This window comes from Equus quagga, chromosome 1 (assembly GCF_021613505.1).
Source record: "Equus quagga isolate Etosha38 chromosome 1, UCLA_HA_Equagga_1.0, whole genome shotgun sequence".
NCBI lineage: Eukaryota > Metazoa > Chordata > Mammalia > Perissodactyla > Equidae > Equus > Equus quagga.
In genome coordinates, this window is record NC_060267.1 from 4,153,172 (window position 1) to 4,174,595 (window position 21,424).

The 21,424-nt window shown below is 42.7% G+C and overlaps 1 protein-coding gene across 6 annotated transcripts in view; it reads left to right on the top strand.

Annotated features, from left to right (window-relative positions):
* GRIP1 (glutamate receptor interacting protein 1) overlaps positions 1–21,424 on the top strand; it is a 590,760-nt gene that overhangs the window by 505,625 nt on the left and 63,711 nt on the right. For 3 of the 6 annotated variants that reach the window (XM_046661320.1, XM_046661301.1, XM_046661330.1), the window contains 4 exons: positions 2,308–2,463; positions 3,130–3,285; positions 12,595–12,781; positions 13,380–13,525. In XM_046661320.1, the coding sequence (XP_046517276.1) occupies positions 2,308–2,463; positions 3,130–3,285; positions 12,595–12,781; positions 13,380–13,525 (645 nt within the window). The remainder of the gene's footprint in view (positions 1–2,307; positions 2,464–3,129; positions 3,286–12,594; positions 12,782–13,379; positions 13,526–21,424) is intronic. The other 3 variants (XM_046661312.1, XM_046661339.1, XM_046661349.1) reach the window with 3 other exon arrangements.

A 21,424-nucleotide genomic window follows, 5' to 3' on the forward strand; every position in this document is an offset into this window, starting at 1 on the left:
TGCTGCAGTGTGGACGTGGACACTGCGGCTAATATTCCTATTGGTTCATGCATTCTTTTATTCACTCAGTCATTCATCAGTCATTATGTATTAGGCATTGTTCTAATGCGGTGATACATCTATGAGCAAGACAGCAAAGTAGATTCCTATTCTCATGGAATTCTAGTATAGAGAGACAAACATTAAAAATATATTAAATAAACAAAGCCATTTCAGACAGTAATAAGTGCTAGGAAGAATATAAAACAGTAATGGGATAGTGTGGGAGAAGGCAGCTATTTCAGCCATGGAGACTGACAACTTCTCTGAGGAGGTGGCACCTGAGCTGAGACCCGAATGATGAGAAGGAGCCAAGCATGCACACAACTGAGAGAAGAATATCAGAGGCAGAAAGAATAGCAAGTGCAAATGTCCTGAGGCAGGAAGGAGCCTGGCTTGTTCTAAGAACAGAGATAAGACTCGTGTGACTGAAACAGTCAATGATGAGGAAAGTGATAGGGCATGAAGCTGGAGAAAGAAGTATGGGTCGCTTTTGATTCTCTTTGTAATTGTAACCCATTGAAGTGGCTTAAGTGGGAGTGCCATAGTCTAACTGTCTAGTTAAAGACCAGCCTAACTGTGTTGCCGATGCTGGAAGGTAGGTTGTAGGAGATGAATCGGGGAGCCACGGCTGAAGGTGTGGCAGTGGTCCAGGTGAAGGGAACTGTGGCTTGAAACTAGAGTAGTAATGAGATGGAACCCAAACCAGAAACAGCAGTGGGGTAGGAGGAAGCGCCACACACTTCAGGACCACAAAATGATGGTGGCTATGAAACTATTCTGCAAATTTCTGAGATAACTCTAAACATAAGTGTCCAATGTGTGGAATTTGTTGAGATACATCTCTTTCCTTTGAGAGAGACTTTATTTCTTGGCAAGCAGATAGAATCAATACTGTTAATGATTGCTCGTTTGTTTGCAGTCTTGTCCCAGCAGCATGCTAAGCACCGATGTGCGGCATTCTCACAGTCATCCCGGGGGGAGCGGCTTTCATCATCTCCATTTGACATATGGGGAAACTGAGGCTCAGAGAGGCTGAGTAACTGGCCAAGGTCACACTGAGAGGAAGGGCTGGAGCCAGAAGGCAACCCAGTCAGCTCAGCCGCAGGATCTGGCCATGCTGGTGCTTCTGTTCCATGCGCTGTCTCGTTCCAGAAAGGCTGCCACGTACGTGGCCAATGGGGCTGATAGCACAGATGCTAAAAACTTAAGCCCTTATCTAAATGACCCTCCTTTAAATACTTAGGATATTTGACCTCCCTATGTGAATAAATACTGTTCAATAAAACACACGTCAGGCATCTAACATTAGCATCACAGCAGTGGAAGTTCATATGTTATTTTTAACTCTTTAAGACTGTTGAATGAAAAATTTCACATCAGACATAGTAACAAACGTAATATTGCTCATCCTCCAGAACACAGGGTAGAAAATCAAATCTAAACAATATTGAAATTAGAATGAAAACACAATATGCGTCTTTTTTAATCAAAGAGGATGCCAAAATTTTAAAATAAACTTTATTAAAATTTTACGGCATCTTAAGGAAGCATAAGAACATGTGAAATATTTTAAGAATTAGCTATTTCTTTCAAATGTAAATACATTTTTTCAACAATACAAAAAAAATCGTAAAATATGTGAAGACGTTTATCTTCTCCCTATTAGGATACAGATAAGATTCTGATATTGATAGATGATTAGAGTGGTTTATTGTTGGAAAAAATCAAGTTCAAGTGAGGGATCCTAGTGTAATTAAAATGTCAAAGCAGTAAATTGTGGCGTGTGACTGGTAAGCCACTTGAATGATGAGCCGACGTGATTTATTGCTTCTGCTTTTCTTGTTCTCAAAACAAGTGCTGCTAACTAGCCAGGATTTGCAAATCTTTAATTACTAATTGTGTGCCATAGATCTTTATGGAGTTGACTTTTTAAATTTAAAAAAAAAACATGTTTTTAATCTCTGCTGTGAAGCACGGGGGAGATTAGAAATTGATTCAATAGTCATCTTAAAAGGGGAAAAAATGGGCTGGGGAATGACATGCATTATTCTTGGGAAGATGAAGAGTTTCCATCCCTGACGTTAATCATCTGTTTTGCTGACCACTGAGAAAAGGGCAAAGCCAGTAGATTTCTTTTTTATTTTTTGCAAGCAGCTTTCATTTTTGTTATACTTTTTATTTGTGCAATTCAGTTACTTTTTTCCTCTTTTTTGGTTCTTTGTTTGTTTGTTTTTCTTATTTCTCATCATCACTTCATATGGGCAGTGAAAATTCAGAGGAGCGACAGGCAACTTACGTGGGACTCCTGGGCCAGCAGCCACTGCAGCCTTCACGCCTGCCATCACTATAACACGTTCCACCCTGCCCGTGGCAGTGTGCCAGCCCTGCCGCTCCCGCCAGCGCCTCCTCCAAACAGCCCTCGTAATGTTCCAGCCTTTCTCCTCCTGGCCTTTTATTTAATTTGTGTTCTTCTTGCTTCTTCCTCATTTAATTCACACCGTATTTGCCTTCATGGTTGTTGTGTGCTTTTTTTATAGTAGCAACTTATCATTTCTGACATCTCCTAAGTCTTTCTCTTTTCCATCAGAAAGCGTTTGTCGTTAGGAAAGGATGTAAATGTTCAGAATGCTTTATATGTGGTCAGGAAATAACAGTTCAGAATATTACACAGAGTGCAATGTTCTCAGATCTTCTTTGTGTATGTGGAATCACTTGTGAAATTCATGTCAGAAAATATTTATGAAAATGAGATTATGTATCCGATGCATCATGGTGTTGTTTACAGAGAAACCTGTTTTAATGTTGGGATTTTTTTTTTTTTTTGTCTAAAGCAAAATTGATGGAGCCTGTCTGTGTTCTGTTGTGCACATGGGGAGCCTGCTGCTCCTCGGGCGTTGATGGGCTCTCGTAACTCAGGTTCCACAGCACTGTCTCTGTGGGCTCGGAGACCTGGTCTCTGTCTGGTTGGGGTACTTACTAGCCATTGCTGTGCATCACGTGTGTCTTTCTGGATTGTTACTGGTTGGCACGTGCAGAGGCTCACACCGCACCTAGAATGCTCTGTGCCAAGTCTCCACTCTCTTACAGCAGCTTTGGTGTCTTCATCCTTCTCTCCTACCTCCATGAGTGCATACAGCCTGAGTTCCCTGAACATGGGAACTTTACCTCGAAGCCTCTACTCCACTAGCCCACGTGGAACCATGATGAGGAGGAAGCTGAAAAAGAAAGACTTCAAAAGCTCACGTAAGTGAAACGTTAGCCAGTAATGCTGTTTGGCCTGGAGAAAACATGTGGGCTGCTTAGAGACTTTGATATTCAGAAACCTATAGGAAGAATGTTTTACAGCGCCTAAAAGATCAGGTCATGCTAAGAGGCTCACAGCTCTGTGCCAAAGACCACCGAAGTGATGTCCAGTATCTGTGTGATGACCAGAGGGAATACAACTCAGACTGAAACGTTAGTTCATACTACCTTTGCCTACGACTTTTATTTGAAACTTTTTCTTGCTCTTTTGTTCTAATAAAATAACCAAAGATATGATTTTTCCTCTAAAACTTCTTCCTTATATTCTGGGTAGCTTTGGACGTAAAACCTTTGTTTTTAGTTTCTTACTCTAAAGTAATTTTTTGAAAACTATGTCCCCTTTTTGATAAATATAGTAATCTCTTGCATTGGTTTAAAATTATTGTAAATCTCGTGTTAAATTTTATTTCATGACCGTCCTCCCCCCCGACAAAAAGCAATAATAAGTTTCAGCATGCCTTTTCAAACTGTATCTCCTTCCCCAAGAGTCCAATACTTTCCCCAGGAACCTACTTCATGGAGAGTCACTGCTCTAACATATTTCTGTTGCCCACTCCAGCCTTATGAAGACTGGAAGGATGCTCGTCTTTATAACAAGCATCCTAAAGTCTAAGAATTTCAGCTATGATTCTTGGAAATACAATCTTCTGGGACAGCAACATAGACTAGACAGGACTAGAAAGATGTGGTTGGCTACTTGCTTTTGGATAGCTGGTTGTACACAAAGAAAAAAAGGGTAATTGAATGCTTTAACAGGGAAGAAACACAAATCACTCTTAAATTTTTTTTTTCTGTTGGGGAAGATCATAATCTCTCAGCATAATCACATAAGTTTTGGAGTCAGAGAACACCTATCTTTCCAACCCAATCTAATCATGGTTTAGAGAGTCTGAGTATTTCTTGTCCTATGTGTCCCTTTTGGTGGCTGTGCTTGTGATTCCTGTAAAGAAGCTCCAAGAAGATAGGGTCTCTTTCTTTGCTTACCATGAGAATACAATAAGCAACCCCCTTAAGTTACCCAAATAAAACCAAAAAACCCAGATACTTCAAGGCTGGTAGTGAAGAGAGAAGGTTCTTGGGAGAAGGGGTAGTTGAACCTATTGGCTCTTCAGCTTATTTACTAGAGATTCATCTTTGCAGGTGAATCTGTCACCAATCCCACCAGTGCCACCTCAGTGTAGGAGGCTAGCTGTCACCATACTGGGAAATGGTCTTTTCATGTTACAGGAACCTTAGGGCTTCCCAACAAAGAAAACCATTGCAAAAGATAGGGCCACCACTGTGGTGTATTCAAGATTCTGACTTGCATATCCTTTTAAATATAAGGAGATTCGTCATCTTTAGTGTATGTACATGACAGTAAATTTAAACTTAGGAAAATAGAAGGAAGGTTGAGTTTAGTTAAAATGAAAACAAGGAGTTTCTAGAATCTCATGTGTTTCTTAGCTGATGCTAAGGTAAATTATTTACTCTTGGAAGAAACTAGTTGAAGGCAGCATAGTGAACTGGTTACAAGCCTGGACCCTGGAGCCAGGCTGCCTGGGTTCCCATCCCAGCATCATTGCTTTCTAGCTGTAGGACCTCGAGCAAGTTTCTTAAGCTCTCTATGACTTGGTTTTCTTAGCTACAAAATGAGGATAATTATAGTATTTACTTCATTGGGTACTTGTGAAGATTCATGAGAATATATATATATATTCTTACCACCAAAAGGGACACACAGGACAAGAAATATACCATAGATTATGATGAGTATTTATACATCTATATCCACATATACTCTTCACAATTATCCAATGATGTAACTGCTATAGGTCTGTATATGTCTTTGTGTGTGTGTAGATGCACATATAAAATATGCTAGAACACCACCTGGTAAAAGTAAGCACTATCTAATTGTTAGCTATTTTGAATAATTTAAGTGTTAGCCATTATTATGCCTGAATCTGAATTGTCACATATGAAAATCTGTTGACGTTGCTCTCAGATTCGGGCGTTTTTCACAGTGGTTACACTTTGGAGTAACACACAGATCTTGAGTCCTGCCTGTAACTCCTTCAGGGTTTGTGGTGGACATTCATACGTGAAATTTTCTACATGGAATGGCTTCATGTGCAGCACTCATCATTGGCAGGAACAGGCTAACAGCCCTCAGCAGGGAAGAGCAATTAAAAGGAATTCATTAGTGTTTGTACTTCTGCTTCAATGGCTGAACATTTGTTTGTGCGAGACGAGACTTGCTGTGTTGATTAAGAACATTAGTGTCTACAAATAAATGATAATATGTTTGGCTATCTCAGGTTGATATTTACACATCTTGAATTTTGTAGTAGGGAGCAAAGCTGAGGCCACACTGTCACTGATGCCCGTAACCAGCTCAGCAACTCTCTCTTGTATCCGCACGTTATTCTCCAGCAGAGTAGAAATATAAACAGAAACCTGGTCCAAGAAGTTTCCAGCTATTTGTGTTTGCTGTAGACATTAGCCACCAGAGCACCACTGACCATACGCCTACCAGAATGTTTACAAATGGGTCTCGGGAGATCCTCTATTTTATATTTTAATCAAACAAGAAGGTTCAAAACTGCTATGAACTTTTATTCCCACTTCAGAAAGGCCTAAAAAAATGATAGTATTCCAAAATCAGAAAAAAAAAGTGAGGATTTAGTCTCCTTTTTTTTTTTTTGCTTTGGGTTGGTGTGGTCCCGTTACATGTAAAGGTTTTCCCAAATAACTGATAGTAAAAGTTTTATTGCCGCTCTCACTTTACCACGGTTTATTTCACTTTATTTATGTCTTTATTCTGTACCACCATTTGTTGCCCCTTTTCTCATACTTCTGTTTCTATAGCAACCAGGCCATTTGTATGGATGGTGAATCATGGCAAAGTCACAAATATAATAAAAAGTCTCTTTGCGCTATTGGTGATGAGCTGAGGCCAGAACCTGCAAAACAGGAAAAAAATGCTCACATATGTCTCTAGTACAAAGGAAGGACATGGCCAGAAGAGGATGAAATCTTCTCACAGAAATATTAAAACATTCTGTATCATGGACCCAAAGGGGAAATAGAAGTCTGTCATGACGTGGTACAAGGATTAAAACAGGAGAGGGCCGTGTTCGTTTCACAGGGAGAATGAGCACCTCTAGCGCTAGGCTTTGAGGAGTGTCACCGAGCCCTGGAGGGTGCAGAGGTATGTCCCAGAAGGCATGCTCTTGTCACCCCTTCTGGAGTCTTACTGACCTTTCCCCCACTGCCTGGGCTGCCTGTTTTCCTGCTGCCGGGGCCAATGCTCCTTCCAGAAGCCCGGCCCCACTGTGATGGCAGTGTGATAGAGCAGTGGGTCTGGCCAGCTCCCCCTGCTGTCTGCTTCCCGCTCCTGGACACAGCCAGGGTAGAGACTGCCTGTTCCCGGTCCGCCTGAGCTGCAGCAAAGAGTAGAAGTCAGAACACGTTCCCAGAATGGTCTTTGCCTCTTTTGTTGTCATCACTTACTACTAGGGAGGGCAACATTGAAAAGAGCGGAAAGGAAGAGAATGAGAAAACCTAACAACTTTTTCCCCTTCCACCGACCCCTGAAAAAAGAACGGAAGACAAAGGCAGCTGTTGGTAAGCTTTTCTAAGTGACCATGCACAGAGCCCTTGGAGCCCTCGCAGGGGTTAGCTTAAGATCTGCGCCTGCCCCCGTTTGGAGAAGGGAACTGTTGGCCGCCCCACTGCGCTCCTGAACCGGGTCACGTGGTACACAATGTGTTGAGTCCACAGCAGGTCGACCCCGATGTGGAACAGTTTAGTGAGATGGAGGTCTTCAATTACAGGATCAAATAGTAACAAACACAGTGTATTAATAAATCTTGGAGCTCTTTTGTTCTCTATACTTTTGAAATGCATTTTATGTCTGACAGTAAACCTCACAGCCTTCTAAATTAAGAAAACGTTTGGCAGAGTTTTAAACTCTAGGAGTTAATGAGCTGTCCTGGGGTCCCCTCCCTTGCTTACACTAGGAAAGACAAGAATTGACAGAAACACAGGGTCATTTAACCTGAAGGGTTGTGAACAGAATCCTCCAAATGTGAACGGGAATGGGACAGAGCAGATGGGGATCCTGGACACGACGTGCACACACCAGTTAGCAGAATTCAAACGCAGCATGTCAGCAATTTGGTCATGTCCATCTTCACCCGTGAGCGGAAGTGGGCACGCCTCAGGCCAGGGCTAGTGCCCTGCAGGACTGTTTGCTACTGGAGAGAGAAGTCATCATACGGATTTTTAAACCACAGGGTTATAATTCATAAATCACCTTTATTTCCTTCTGCTGGTTGACCACATTAATGAAGCACGATAATCAAGCCCATCTTTTTCTCCTCCGAGTAATATTGGCTGTTTTCTCTTCTGGCTCATCATCTTTAAATCTACAGTTCAGGTTTTTCATATCTAGTAATAATTTTCAAGACTTTAATATGTGTGAGTAACCAGTACATACAATTTTAAATGAGATTTTACTCTTTCAAAGAACAGATGCCAATATGTCAGAGGACTTTCAGAGTTAATTGTAAAATCCTAGATTATTTAATAATCCTATATTTATTACATAAATCATAACTTTATATAATTATAACACCAATGTTTAATACATTTTTAATCCTAAATTAAGTGTTCTAATGATTTCTATCACTTCAACTTGCCTCTAGGTAGTTTATAAATTTAGTGATTCCCACAGTGAAGTAGTTATTTGTTCTCAAAACCTTCTAGAGGATTAAATTCCTCAACTGTCTTCTCTGTTACAAAAAATATAGTAAGTCTCTCTTTTGAGAAGGTCTTCACTATGTCTAACCTAATCCCTCCTATTACTCTTAAATTGACCCATTGCTTCTTGACCTTTCTTAGTAGAGAGGGTACTCAGCTGACTTTGTTTCATAAACAGTTTATAACTCCAATTCAGTAGTCCAAAAATCTACACCAAATTGAGATTTCAAATGAAAAATAAAATTAATGTGAACCTATAGAAAAATTCACAGAAAGCATTCTTATGGAAGCCCAAAAAGCTTCACCTAGAACGTGGAGTGGAAGGAATCTGCCAAACAGGTGATGTAATATCGTTTTCCCGCCTGCTAGGAGAACTCACTGGGAAGACCTCTGACTCTCCAGATCCTTACTGGAGGAAGTGGTGGCTGCTGGTGGTTTTGTGCCACCAATAAAATGTGTGATCTGGAGATCAATCAAAGTACAGTTGACATCAACAAAGGCACTCTAGGAAATGTGATCTGAACTAGCCTGTGATGCTCCATGTGTGGAACTCTGGAATTCCAGCCACCCCCTGTGAAAAGCTTAGGCTTGGAGGCTGCCTTCACCCCCACCGCAGGCCGCTCTAATCTCACTGACGTGAATCCTGCTGAGATGGAACAATGATGGTGCTTCTTCCGAAGACATTTTTCCTTACTCCTCCTCGACAAATGACCCACCTCACCATCCTCCGCCACATCAGCTGCAGTGCTGAAATGTTCCACACCATAGAAAGACTGGGAATCCGAAAGAATGACTTCTAGTTCCTTAACTCAGCAGAATCTACACGAAATGTTGCTTCCAAAAGGGAAAATGCAGATGATATCACAAAACTTGATTCATTCCTCATTCACTTAGCATTCCTGAATGTTCCAGGCACTGGGATTTCAGAGATGAAAAGATCTGGTCCCAGTCTTTAGAGAACTAAGGGTCAAGTGGAGAGATAGGCAGGCAAATGAAAACCCCATAAATGCTGAAATAGGACCACGTCTTAGAAATGTGGAAATGTAGAAAAGTAAGTAACTGATTCTGCCTGGATTAGGCAGAGAAAGGGACAGTGAAAGCCCAGAGCAAGGACAAAAGGGCAGAGGACACAGTGTACGCATGGACGCAGAGGTATGAGAGCAGGGCCGGAGCACGCAGCGCATGAGGAGAACAAGAGGCACTGAGACTCCCCTGGCAGGAGGAGATGAACTCATGGAGGGGCCTGTGCGCTCTGCTAGAATTGAGGGTTTGCTTCTATAGGAAATAGGGAGCCACAGATAGAATCTTTAGAAAGATTTGAAACTAGGGGATGGCCTTTGCATGTTAGAAAAGCCACTCTGGCAGCAATTTGGAGGCTGTTAGCATAAGACAAAAGGCAGGGACACTGGTTGGAAGTCTGTATAGTAGTCTGTGCTAGCAACAATGAGGCCCTACTCCAGGGGGTAGATACACTGGGACTTCATCACAAAGAGAAAGTTAATCTGGCAATAATATAGCAATATATATATAGCAATATATATGGCAATAATAAGGAAGCATTGGGCATGAGAGGACCCAGAAATGTGTGTATTAGAGTAATTGAAATAAAAAGTAATGAAAACCTGAATTAAGGTATTGACAGTAAGAAAGGAAAAGAGGATTTACACAAAATATATGTCAGTGGTCATCCTGAAAGAATTTAGCCATTGATTGAATTTGAGACAATGGGGAGTTGTGAGTCCAAGGCTATTTCAAGATTTCAAGCCTGAAGGACTATAAGCGTGATGGTCCTGTTCATAGAAATAGGAGTGGCAATGAGAAAGAGGGTGATTAACTCAATTTTGAAAATGTCAAGTTTGAGGAGTCAGTGACACATCCTTGTGGATGAGATATCCATCAAGTCAGGAAATTCAACACCGGAGCTTAGGAGAAACCAGAGAGGTAGATTTGAGAAGATCCATGCAGGGGTCATGTTTTAGAAGCGATGGAAATGAATGAGGGAAAGAACAAGAGTGAAAAAAAAGGCTTAGGACAGAACGGGGGCAACTCTGTTTGGAGTGCAGAGAGGCAAAGGAGCTGGGAGGGGCGGAAAAAGTACGAAACGAAGAACCAAGCTTCAGCAAAGCCATGAGAGCAATTTCAGAAAGAAGGATGGTTCCCGAAGCCGGCTGGGTGCTGTGGAGTGGTGAGAATGGAGGAGGCCGTTGATTTGGCAATCAGGAAGTCATCAGTGAGTAGTTTCAGGAAAGGGTAGGAAGTCATCAGTGAGTAGTTTCAGGAAAGGTTGTGCGGAGAAGCCAAATTTGAAGCCATTTTGGAATCAGTACAAGTCAGAAGGAGAGGTCAGAAAGCTGGAGGAGTGGGTAGGAAAGTTGGAAAAAGCAGCAAGAGAGAAGTTTTTATGGCACAAAATCACAGAAAGAGTGGAAAGGGATAGAATCGAAAACACTGAAAGAAGGATTTAGCCTTTAAATGGAAGGAAGGATGCAGCCCCCTGAAGCAGGGAAAAGGGGAGAGAGAACAGACGCTGACACAGAGAAATCGAGGTTGAGAAGAATTTGTTTAAGGAACCCTTGCCAAGTGGTCAGACCTTTTCAGTCTTGTAGGAAATGAAGTAAAGTTTGACCCTGATAAGGGTAGAAATGTTTGAGATGGATCCTGTGAGAATCAAATAAGGTGCCAAAACATTACACAATGTAAGCTTCCAGGGGCCCAGAGAATAATGTGAATTTGTCATGACTTTCTCTAGCGCCCTTTAACAACTTACTAACAGTGGAGTTGACTGGGCATTACCAGTCAGAGCATTAGAGGGCAGAAATCACATGAGGTTGAAGAGTCTCATACTCACAGATGTGTCATAGAAGAGGTCACCAGGGATCCATGATGGTACTGGTAAAAGGCAATGGATAAAGATAATCACTTTCAAACTGAGTTCACCAGATTCCCACTTGAGAGAGGAGGGGTCCTCTGGGGTCTCCCATTCCTACCTCAACTGCAATAGTTCTGTTTTTATCTGGAATATAAAGCCATCCTTATATGCCTTCGTTTGAAGGAAGAAAAAATCTGCTGCTAAAAATATTGTTTGAAAACCACTAGACCAGGAGACAGTGAGAGGAAATGGGATAGAAGTCGTAAAGAGGAGAAAATTAGATCGTAAGGACTGGGAGAGATGGCTCATGAGGATCTGTGATCAACAAGGAGGATTCAGATACTGAGATCTTGGAGCTCTACCCGTTTTGAAGGAAGATGGGGTCCAGGATAGGGCTGTGCTGGTAGAGCTGAAGTAGGGGGAATTGCTGGTACCTGCGTTAAGAGAGCTGAAGAACCATAAAACCAACGTGTTAGGTTATCGCCCTGATGTCAAAGATGCTGAGGACAAGGAAAAGCTCACTTTAGAAGAGATCGATTAAGAGCCAAGTCCTGAAGTCAGTGAGGAACCGGAGGAGTTTTGTAAACCTAGAAAGCTATGAGTTTGAAGATGAGACAGAGCAGAAATAAGTACAGAATGTGGAACTTTAAATAGGAGTGGTTTGAGGTAAAAACAAAAAAACACTGAATATGATGAGCAAGGAGTATTACAAACCCTTCCCTCTCCTGGCCCCATGCAGGGAGAGTGAAAGAAAATGCCTTCTGTCTGGAGAGTGTTTTGAGGTGTAAGCTGTCATCAGGTTTCAGTTAAATTAAGGGAGCCAGAGACCATTTTTGGAAGAAGTAACAGGGCAGCGTTGGACGCTGCAGACGGGAGCGCGCACTCACAGAGCAGAGGCACGCAGGTCTCGGAGGCAGCGTGGAGAGAAGGGCGTCCAGGAGGCAGCAGCCCTTTCATGACCTGGGTTGGGGATCAGAACAAGACAGCGGCGTGTGCCTGGGCTTAGAAGAGGATCAGAGGAATGGATGGAACAAGAGATGACACAGTAGGCTGGGGACCCAAGGAAAAGAACAAGGGCTCAAGAAACCACATTCGGGAAGAGGAGAAAGAGTATAAAGGACTCCATCACACCGACCTGTGCTAGATAGGTTGATGACCAGCACATCCTCACTATTCCAGGAGCCAGACTTTGATAATTTCTTCAAAGCTGAAGGTTAGGTTGTTTGTAAGAAGCTTAAAGCTCAGGCACAGTGGCTAAAGGGGAAAATTAGACCAGGTAACCCAGCCCTGTTTTTCCTAGATAGCAAAGAGATTAATGACTTACCAAGGTCAACTGGTTGCTTAGCCATGGAACCGGGACTAGAACCCAGGTACCCTCACCCCAAGGCCATCCTCCTCCTATAGCTCCCACAACTGTCCCTGGTATGGAGGGGGCTGCACTGGTGTTGTAACAGAAATGTGACAAATACTGGGAGATTCATTCATCTTGTTCAGCTCTAGCTAACTTTTTGCTAGAAAACCAAATATTACCTCCCACCATTGCCGATGAGCTTTGTTTCAAAGACACGATGCTGGTATGTATTCCTGGTGCTTCTCCTACCTAAAGTCATTCTTTTCTGTGTGTGTTCCTCCAGTGTCTTTAGCCTCTAGCACGGTGGGCCTGGCTGGGCAGGTTGTTCACACAGAAACCACAGAAGTCGTGCTGACAGCAGATCCTGTCACAGGATTTGGGATCCAACTGCAGGGCAGTGTGTTCGCCACAGAGACACTCTCTTCCCCACCTCTGATTTCCTATATCGAAGCTGACAGCCCGGCGGAGAGGTGAGCTGCTTTCTCTCACAGCCTCTTTTTCTGCTCTGCATTTCTCATGCTGGCTATCTTTGAATCGCTAATAAATTATGGAACAGCGCTCAATGCAGGAAATGCAAGACATAATGAACTCTCTGTTCTGACAATAAAATTTTATGTTCTTATCAGTTTTGAGAAGAATAATGAGCATGGATGCCTTTATCTAGCAGATTTTTGTCCATCGGGGACTAGAGGCTATGTTAATTAAAAAGGAAAAAAATCCATTAAAAAAAACTCTCTAAAGTTCAAACTTTAATAATTTCTCTGCCATGGGGCAATGTACATTCATCATTACTAGATATTGGTTCAGATCAGATTATAACAATACCAGGGTGCTGAATTATTAATTACTTCCCTGGGATACTTCAAGACTCCCTTGCTGGCATTTGTAGCCCTGGAAATGCAAGAATTCAAGATGTTACAGTTGACCTATTACGATTGCCACAGCATTGAATAAACAATCCCAAATGGTTATGCTATGTTGCAAGGATCAAACAAGGTAGACTTGGTAACTTCAATCTAACGATTGTTTACTCCATCTACAACCTCTGACGTGTGGTTCTAAATTTAGATGTGGGGTGCTACAGATTGGAGACAGAGTGATGGCCATTAATGGAATTCCAACTGAAGACAGCACCTTCGAGGAAGCCAATCAGCTCCTCCGAGACTCTTCCATCACGAGCAAGGTCACTCTGGAAATCGAGTTTGATGTTGCAGGTATAATCATGTAATCGCAAGTCAGCGCAGATTCCGGGTGGACTGCCTGTGAATTATATGGGTTATGTGGCAGAAGAGGAAGGATTTTTTATATTCTGAACATGTTTTTGTTTAGGAGATTTGGGATGTCGTTTTGATCAAGCATTGTTTTTGTATTATTCATTAAAACCTCACCACAAGAACAGTGGAAAATAAATGTGACAAAATGAAAAAGTAATAGCCACTATAAAGGTGATAAAAAAAAAGCCATGTAGCCTTTATTCTTCCTGACTTTCCCCTATATGCTAGAGAAACAATATTCTTCAATCACATGGACAAGAAAAGCCTCTCTTGACCTTTCCCACTGCAAGGAACATATGAAAGTTTGGTGGGCAACGAGGAAAATTCATTAGGTAGATTTAATCAAGCCTAGTAGGTAAATATTCGCTCTCTAGTGTTAAAGAGGAATTGTACCAGACACTTGTGAAAAATGACCAGGAAGACCATTCAGGACTACTGTGAGAGAGATCACGACTTGCAGTATGGAAGAGAAATTGAACTCAACTCCAAAAACAGCAAGGGCAGCCGGGAATTTATAGCCAACGGGCAAGGTGAGGGTGAGGGAGTCCTTGGATGGACAATTACTAAGAGGATCTTGATTAGATATCGAGGGTGGGGGATGAGGAATTTGATTATGTATTCAAGAATGGAGGGATTCTTGATCAACTAATTTAGCAGAATTCTCGCTAAAGCTAGGCTCAGCAGGCCAAACTCGAGGCCAAGGCCGAGGCCAAGGGCTAGTCAAGAACAGGACCCAGAGGAGGCTGATTTAACTCTGGTCATGGAGAGAGTCCTTGTCAGTAGCTAACAGGTGTGCAGATTTTAGAGGTTGGTGCTAGTTCCCATTTAAGTAAATTGTCTTCCCACAGTGAAACGCTACCTCGCAGAGCCAATAACCGTTATCAATCAGGAAGGATGTGCCTCTGGACATAGAGATCACATTATCCCAACAAATATTTGCTGAGTGTTTGCTATGGGTCCGGTACTCTCCTGTATCATGGAGATTCAACCGTAGACAGGAAAGAAAAAAATCCTCGTCTTCATGAAGCTTTTATTAGTACAGAAAGTTAATTTTTAAATTAACCAATAAAATTTAGACAGTAATAAGTGCTCTGAGGAAAATAAAGCCAGAATGAGGGTTAGAGAATGACTGTGGGGAGCTGTTTTCATAGCATGACTCTCTAAGGAAGTGACATTGGAACAGACATTTGAAGGTTGAGAAGGAGCCAGCAAGGGAGAATCAGGGAGGAGAGCATTCCAGGCAGAGCGAGCAGCCAGTGTTGAAGAGGAGCCAGAATAACCTGCTGGGTGGATTTGAGAAACAGCAGAAAGGGTTCTTCCTGCAGTGAGTAAGGGAGTGGGGGTGGGGACCGGATTGGGCTTAGGAGATGGGATGGGGGAGGTTGGAAGTGTGAGCTAGTTCAGTGCCTTGGTGAAGAATGTATATTATATTTCCAAGTGTGGTGAAAGCATGGAGCGTTTTAGGGAGGGGAGCAAGGTAGCCTGATGAATACTTTAGAGAGATCCTTGTGAAATGAGAAGGGACAATAGCAGAAGCAGAAAAACAGATGGGAGGTTGTGGCAGTTGGACAGGTTAGGAATAATGGCGGCTTACACAACAAGGTGACAAATGTGAAAGTTAGGACATGGCTTGAAGCAGGACTAACAGAACCTGCTTATGGATTGAGTGTGGAAGATGAGAGAAAGGGAAGATTGTGGATGACTCCTGAGGTACAAGTTTCAGCAGTTGAGTCAATAGTGATGTCTTTAGCTGAGAGGAAGACTTGCAGAGTGGAAATTTGGGGATAACAAAAAGAGTTCTATTTTAGACATGAGTAGGTAAATCCACTGCCAATACTAGGAAAAAAAGGACAAGCAAGCTCATCCATTCTTTAATTCAGAAGACAAGTATCAATCATCAATTACTAAGTGCTGGGCACCATGATTTGTTCAGATCGTTGAAAGAGGAAGTAGGATCAATATCTTCTAGGAGGGAGCTCAGGGCCAATTAGACAAGAGCGAGAACTGCTGAAAGATACGAATAGACTTACCGAATGTGTGTTACCGCTGGAATGCAAAGGGGACTGCAGGCGAGACGACCTGGAGCCTAGGAGGGTCTGGGCTAGAGAGCAGGACTGAAGAGGGACCACCATGTCCGTGATTGTTAAAGTCACTGGACTAAAGGAGGACCAGGGAAAGAGTGGCAACAAGAGGGGACTCTGCCTGAGGACTACCAAGATTTAAAGAGAAAGGGTGCTAGCAATGAGATAAGATGCTCTAGGACAAGGGGGAGGAGAACCAGAAAAGGTGGCATTTTGGAAGCCAAAGCAAGACTTTCAAGGCAAAAGTACTGGTCACTCGGGTAAAGGTGCTGCAGAGAATTCAAGCCATAAAAGGCGAGAAATGTCCACTGGATCGGACAGTTAGGAAGAAAGACATTGCAGAGTCATTTCAGGGAATCGGGGCACGGAAACCAGACTGCAGTGAGCTGAGGAGGGAGGGAGGGTGGGGAAGTGCAGACAAGCTCTGCTTGATGTCTGCCAAGGAACCAGGTTTGGGAAGAGGATTTTGCAGAAAAATGCAGTGAATGGATGAAAGGGACTGGAGGCCGCCGTGGGCGCCTCTCTTCAGAATCTGCAGCATGGAGTTATGTACCCGGCGCTCTGTTTTATGTGGCCTTATCTTCTAATCAGTGCTCTTCAACCAAGGTCGGTTTTGGGACATTTGGTAATGTCAAGAAAGTTAGCTGTGGATGAAAGGAGATGGGACAACCGATGGGAGCAGGATTCAGAGTTCAGAGGGGTGTTATTTTGTTTTGCTGTTTTGTTTTCAGATTGAAGAGTTTTGAGCATGTTTGGAGCCTGAAATGAATGAGGGAGAAAAGAGATGATTGGTGGAATTGGGTCCCCAAAGGGATGAGGGGGAGGTTGTCTAGCACATAGGTAGATGACTAGTTTGAGAAAGTAGCAGACCTCTTCCTATGAGTTTGAAGAGAAGGATGTGAGACTATAAACACATTTTTAGCTATGTTTAGGAAGTTCATTTAAGAACTGTCAAGCAAGAGTGAAAGGGTCAGCATCTTGGGGAGTTGAAAAGAAGGATGAATGTTTAGGATAGCTAAGGGGAAGATGAGTGAGAAAACCAACCAGACTCATGTAAAGGGATTTTCAAGCTGAGTGAGGGCCGAGCAGAGTCCAGAGGCTCTAAGTGTATAGCAGCATCAACCTGCAGGGTCAAGTAGATTTTTGGCAAGGGACCTCAGGGCAGAGAAGTGGGTGATTAGATGGAGCCAGAGATTAAGATTTCCAGAGAAGGTTCAATGAAAGGAGAACTTAAGTCACAGAGGTTCAGATGGTTGCAAGGAGAGCAAGTGAATAATTATGATAGCATAAAAATTATCATGATAATATTTATCAAATGCTTACTCTCTGGCATGTCACTTTTCTAAGCACTGTGTGTGCATTCACTCACTTAATCCTTATAAAAACAATGGAGAAGGTTACTATTATTCTGACCCCAGAAAACCGGGGCCACGTAGTTAATGCCGGGGCTGGGATTTTAACCCAGGTGGTCTGGCCCCAAAGGCCACACTCTAACTGCTACACATACTGCCTGTGTTTGAAAGCATCTAGGTTGGAGAGGGATGGAGTCAATAAAGAACCAGCCCCAAAGACCAAGAGGAAAGGGAGACCTTAAGGAACTAGGAGCCTTCAGGAAGAAGAATGGGTATAGTGAGAAAGCTGTTGAGGGAGCTCATGGTAGGCGATTGAGGTCCAGGAGGCATCTTAAAGCTTAGGATTTCAGAGAAGGTCAAGCAAGGCTTGGGGCCGTGAGTGGCTGAAGTAGCGTGGAGGCGAATGTCATTCTGCCAGAGGGCTGGGAATTGGGAGTGCAGTGGCATGGAGGGACCATCCAGGCAGTGAAATCTCTAAGAAGGAGGGTGCGCCTTGGAATGAGGAGGGGAGGATGAACGAGCTGCTCAGGACGTGCCCAGCACCGTCCTGTCAACGGATCTCTGCAGTAGTGTTTCCTCTGCCTCGGCACCTGGTCCCCAACATGCTTGGCTGGTTTGCTCTCTTCATTCAGGTCTTTGCTTAAATATCACTTGATCAGAGAAGCTTCTCTGACTACCTGTCACTCTCTGTCTCCTGCCCCAGATTTATGGTTCTTCTTAGCCCTTGTCAAGCTACGATGTCATATGGTATAATTATTTGAGTTTTTTTCTTGTCTTGTCCAGTAGGAAAATCTATGATGTCAGTGACTTTGTGCCTTTTTGTTCATGAATGTCCCCCTAGCACCCAAAATAGTGGTTGGAATACAGGAGGCTGTCAGCCAGTACTCGGTGAATGCGTGAATGAATGAAGTGTGGTTGGCTCTCCTGAAGGACTGGAATCAGGAACTTCAATTTGCATCAAGAACTGATTTCATACCCACTGTTTCTCTGGGGTTCCTGGCCCCTCAGTGCTGCTTGTTTCTGCACTTCTGCTCCGTTTGTCTCTGTTTTCTCTGACTTTTGGTTGTGCATGATGGTCTTATCTTTGCGAAAGTGCCCCGCCAGTACCAGCCACTTCCAATTTCTAATTCCCAAGAGAAAGAATCTAATTGGCCCAGTTTAGGTTTAGTATCTCCCCCTTCTAGACAGCGGTGGCCAAGCAGGAATCTGCTGGAAAGACCCTGTATGGATGAGTGAGCTGGCAGTGAGGGTATGGTTTTCAAAGAAGGCTGTTTAGCAGCCCCAGCATGTACTTACTACAATCACAGCGCATTAGTGGTGAGAGGACTCTTATAATCCAATACCTTCATTTATTTATAAGTGGGGAATCGGAGGTTCAGGTGGGGAAACTCAAGGTCATACTGCAAAGTGAACGGTAAACCCCAGGTCCACTGACTTGCACTCGTCTTCTCCATGTCATGTTACACCGCCTCCTCAAAGAGATGCTAGAGTTCCCAGCATGAAACAGCAGGATCCCTGAACCTCTGCCCTACTGACATTGTTTGTTGAGGGGAGGGGCCCATCCCGTGCCCTGGAGGATGGTGAGCAGCATTTACTCAGTGCATTGCAGTAGTGGAATGGCCAGCACAATCTGACCTTCTCCGTAAGCAGTATCTAAATATTGACTTGTGCTATAAATGCATTTTTCTCTTGTGTCCTCAATATTTGTTCATTGTTTAATCCATACTTAATGTATATATATGTGTTTTAATGTTTGTTGATCGAGTACTTTAATATCTTACATTTAAGCTCATAAAAAATAGAAACTATGTCAACTAAACCCAGTTTGTTCCGTACCAAGCTTGCTTGAATAAGGGACAGGAGAAAGGGACCTAAGGTGTTCTCCCTTGCCCATCATTGTTCCAGAAATCAACCTATTTCAAATGGATAGAAACTATGGAGAATAGGGCCAGGAAAAGTATGCTCCCATCCTGGCATTTCCTCCTCCCTTGCTCATGGCAGACATCACTAATTGATGCCAGCATCTTCGTGCTGGGCCCAGACACAGAGTCAGAATCCTCAATAGTTAGTCATTACCAATCGACTGGAATCTATTGGAAACTGCTGGAATCAGAAAAATCTTTTAGAGCCAGCCTCATGGCCTAGTGGTTAAGTATGGCACACTCCACTTTGGCAGCCCTGGTTCAGTTCCCAGGCACGGAGCTACATCACTCGTCAGCACCCATGCTGTCACAGTGACCCACGTACAAAACAGAGGAAGATTGGCATAGGTGTTAGCTCAGGGTGAATCTTCCTCAGCAAAAAAAAAAAAAAAAAAAAAAAAAAATCTTTTAGCCAGTTGAGAACTTGGAACATTGGTAGGAATCTCTAGACATGAACTATTTCAAGACTGTCCTGTCCTTCTGGATTGACTCCTAATTGTCTGGATATGAGCCATCCACTTCTAAAATTCTTCCTCAGGAATATGTTATACCCAGATATTAATTCCCAAACTATTGGGTCTCAAAGATAAGCTATCTCTATTTTATAAATATTTTAAACGACAGAGAGAGGGATTAAAATCTCAGCTTTGAATACACTGTTGCTTAAATCTGTCTCTTTAATGGGAACTGTGGTACAAACCACATTGTAGTAGCGTTAATGAATTTTTTTTTAAAGCTGAAATTAAGCATAGCCCCATCACTCTAATAAACAAAAGTTAAAATTTGTTTATATTTCTTTACCAACATCCTTTACCATACATATAATTATAAAGCTATAATCATAACATTTCAATACTGTCTTTTAAATACCGATCTACAATATCATGACTACTTGAAGTTTCTACTTTAACTCTGAAGTTATTTTGTTGGAAAAAATACAGCTTTGTTCTGGGAGAAGTTCCAGTAACAGTCCTATCAGATGACATTTGCCATCATGACTGGAGCCTCCCGTGCTTTTCTCCGAATGGGGAGTTAAAGCATCTACATTCGCCCCCCTTAGCATCCCTTAATTTTTTTGACTCTCACAAGGCGTCCAGGTTGATGAATCAGGATGTCGTGATGATCGTACTGCGCCAACAGTGAATGCTTTGGGCAGAAAAAGCACAACAAGTGGAAAGAAGGAAGCTTTTGTTTACCCAAATGTGCTTTTAATTATAGTATTAACAAAGATAAAGCAAAACCAGGGAAGTGCAAAATAGTCACGTGGGAGTCAGACAAAATCAATATCCTGTTCACTTATTCTAAGCCTCTCGTTTCTCCACATACTGGATCTTTTTCCTGTTTGCTAGTATTTCTTTAAGAAACCCCAAATTAAGTCTGCCTTTGCTTTAACAACCAAACAGTTGGATGGGGAAAAAGAGGACCAAATATAAAATACATCATGTTGGCATTTAAAGATGAAGATGAAGACACAGCTTGATCAAAGAGATTCATTTGTTGATATTTGTTCATCATTATGAATATTTCAAATCTTATATAGTCAAAAGTGATCCATGGCTGTTTTCCAGGAAGTGATAGCATCTCCTCCAGTGTCACTAACGCTGTTAATCCTGGTCAAGATTGCCTGCATGAAAAATTTGTGGAAGCAAAATGTTGCTGTAGTAACTATTCCATACCAGTGATTCCAGGCCCTTCTGATTCAACGACCTCACTTGTATAGCATCGTGGACAAGATGTTATATTCATACACAGATATGAATACACATGCATACAAGCTCACAATATGCTCCCCTCCCCTTCCACAGCACACTTTCTCTTAAAACATAACACTAACACAAACACACATGAAATGAGTTCCATAAATAGCAAAGCCGTTTGTTCCTCCAAAGCTTCTTATGCATTTACTTCTGGACCACTTTCGCGCTTTATCCAAGTAATCGAGTAATTTGTTCCTGCTACACCCTGAACACTTGTGTGGGGGCTTTCTGCTTAGCTCCCATTCCATTTCCTCTACTGGATCAGTGTGTTCATCACACATCTTTCCATTGAAGGCAACAGAAATGCACTCAAGCTAGTTTAGACAGAGAAGAGGCAGCTACTGGAACCACACAGGGGATTCACAGCCCTTGAGGACGGGAAATGTGGGCAGTCCCAGGAAGGGCTAGAGCTGACAGCAAGGCCAGTCCCAGCCAAGCGCAGGCTCCCTCCAAGACCTCGCAATCTCCCCATGCACACTTGTTTCTTTCTCCGTCTTGTCTGTACACCGGCTGTTGGTGCATATGGGCAAAACAGCCACTTCCAAATCCCTCCTCTGCCCCCCATCTGCATGCTAACCCAAATTCTTAAACTGTCACTTTTAGGGCTGGGAAGCAGGTGGCAAATTTTTTTATTGGACTAAGGAATGGAGAGGACTCAGGAAAGAGATGGAGGGAAGGCATGGATTTGAGCAATATTTTGGAAGTAAATATTGACGATCCTTGCAGC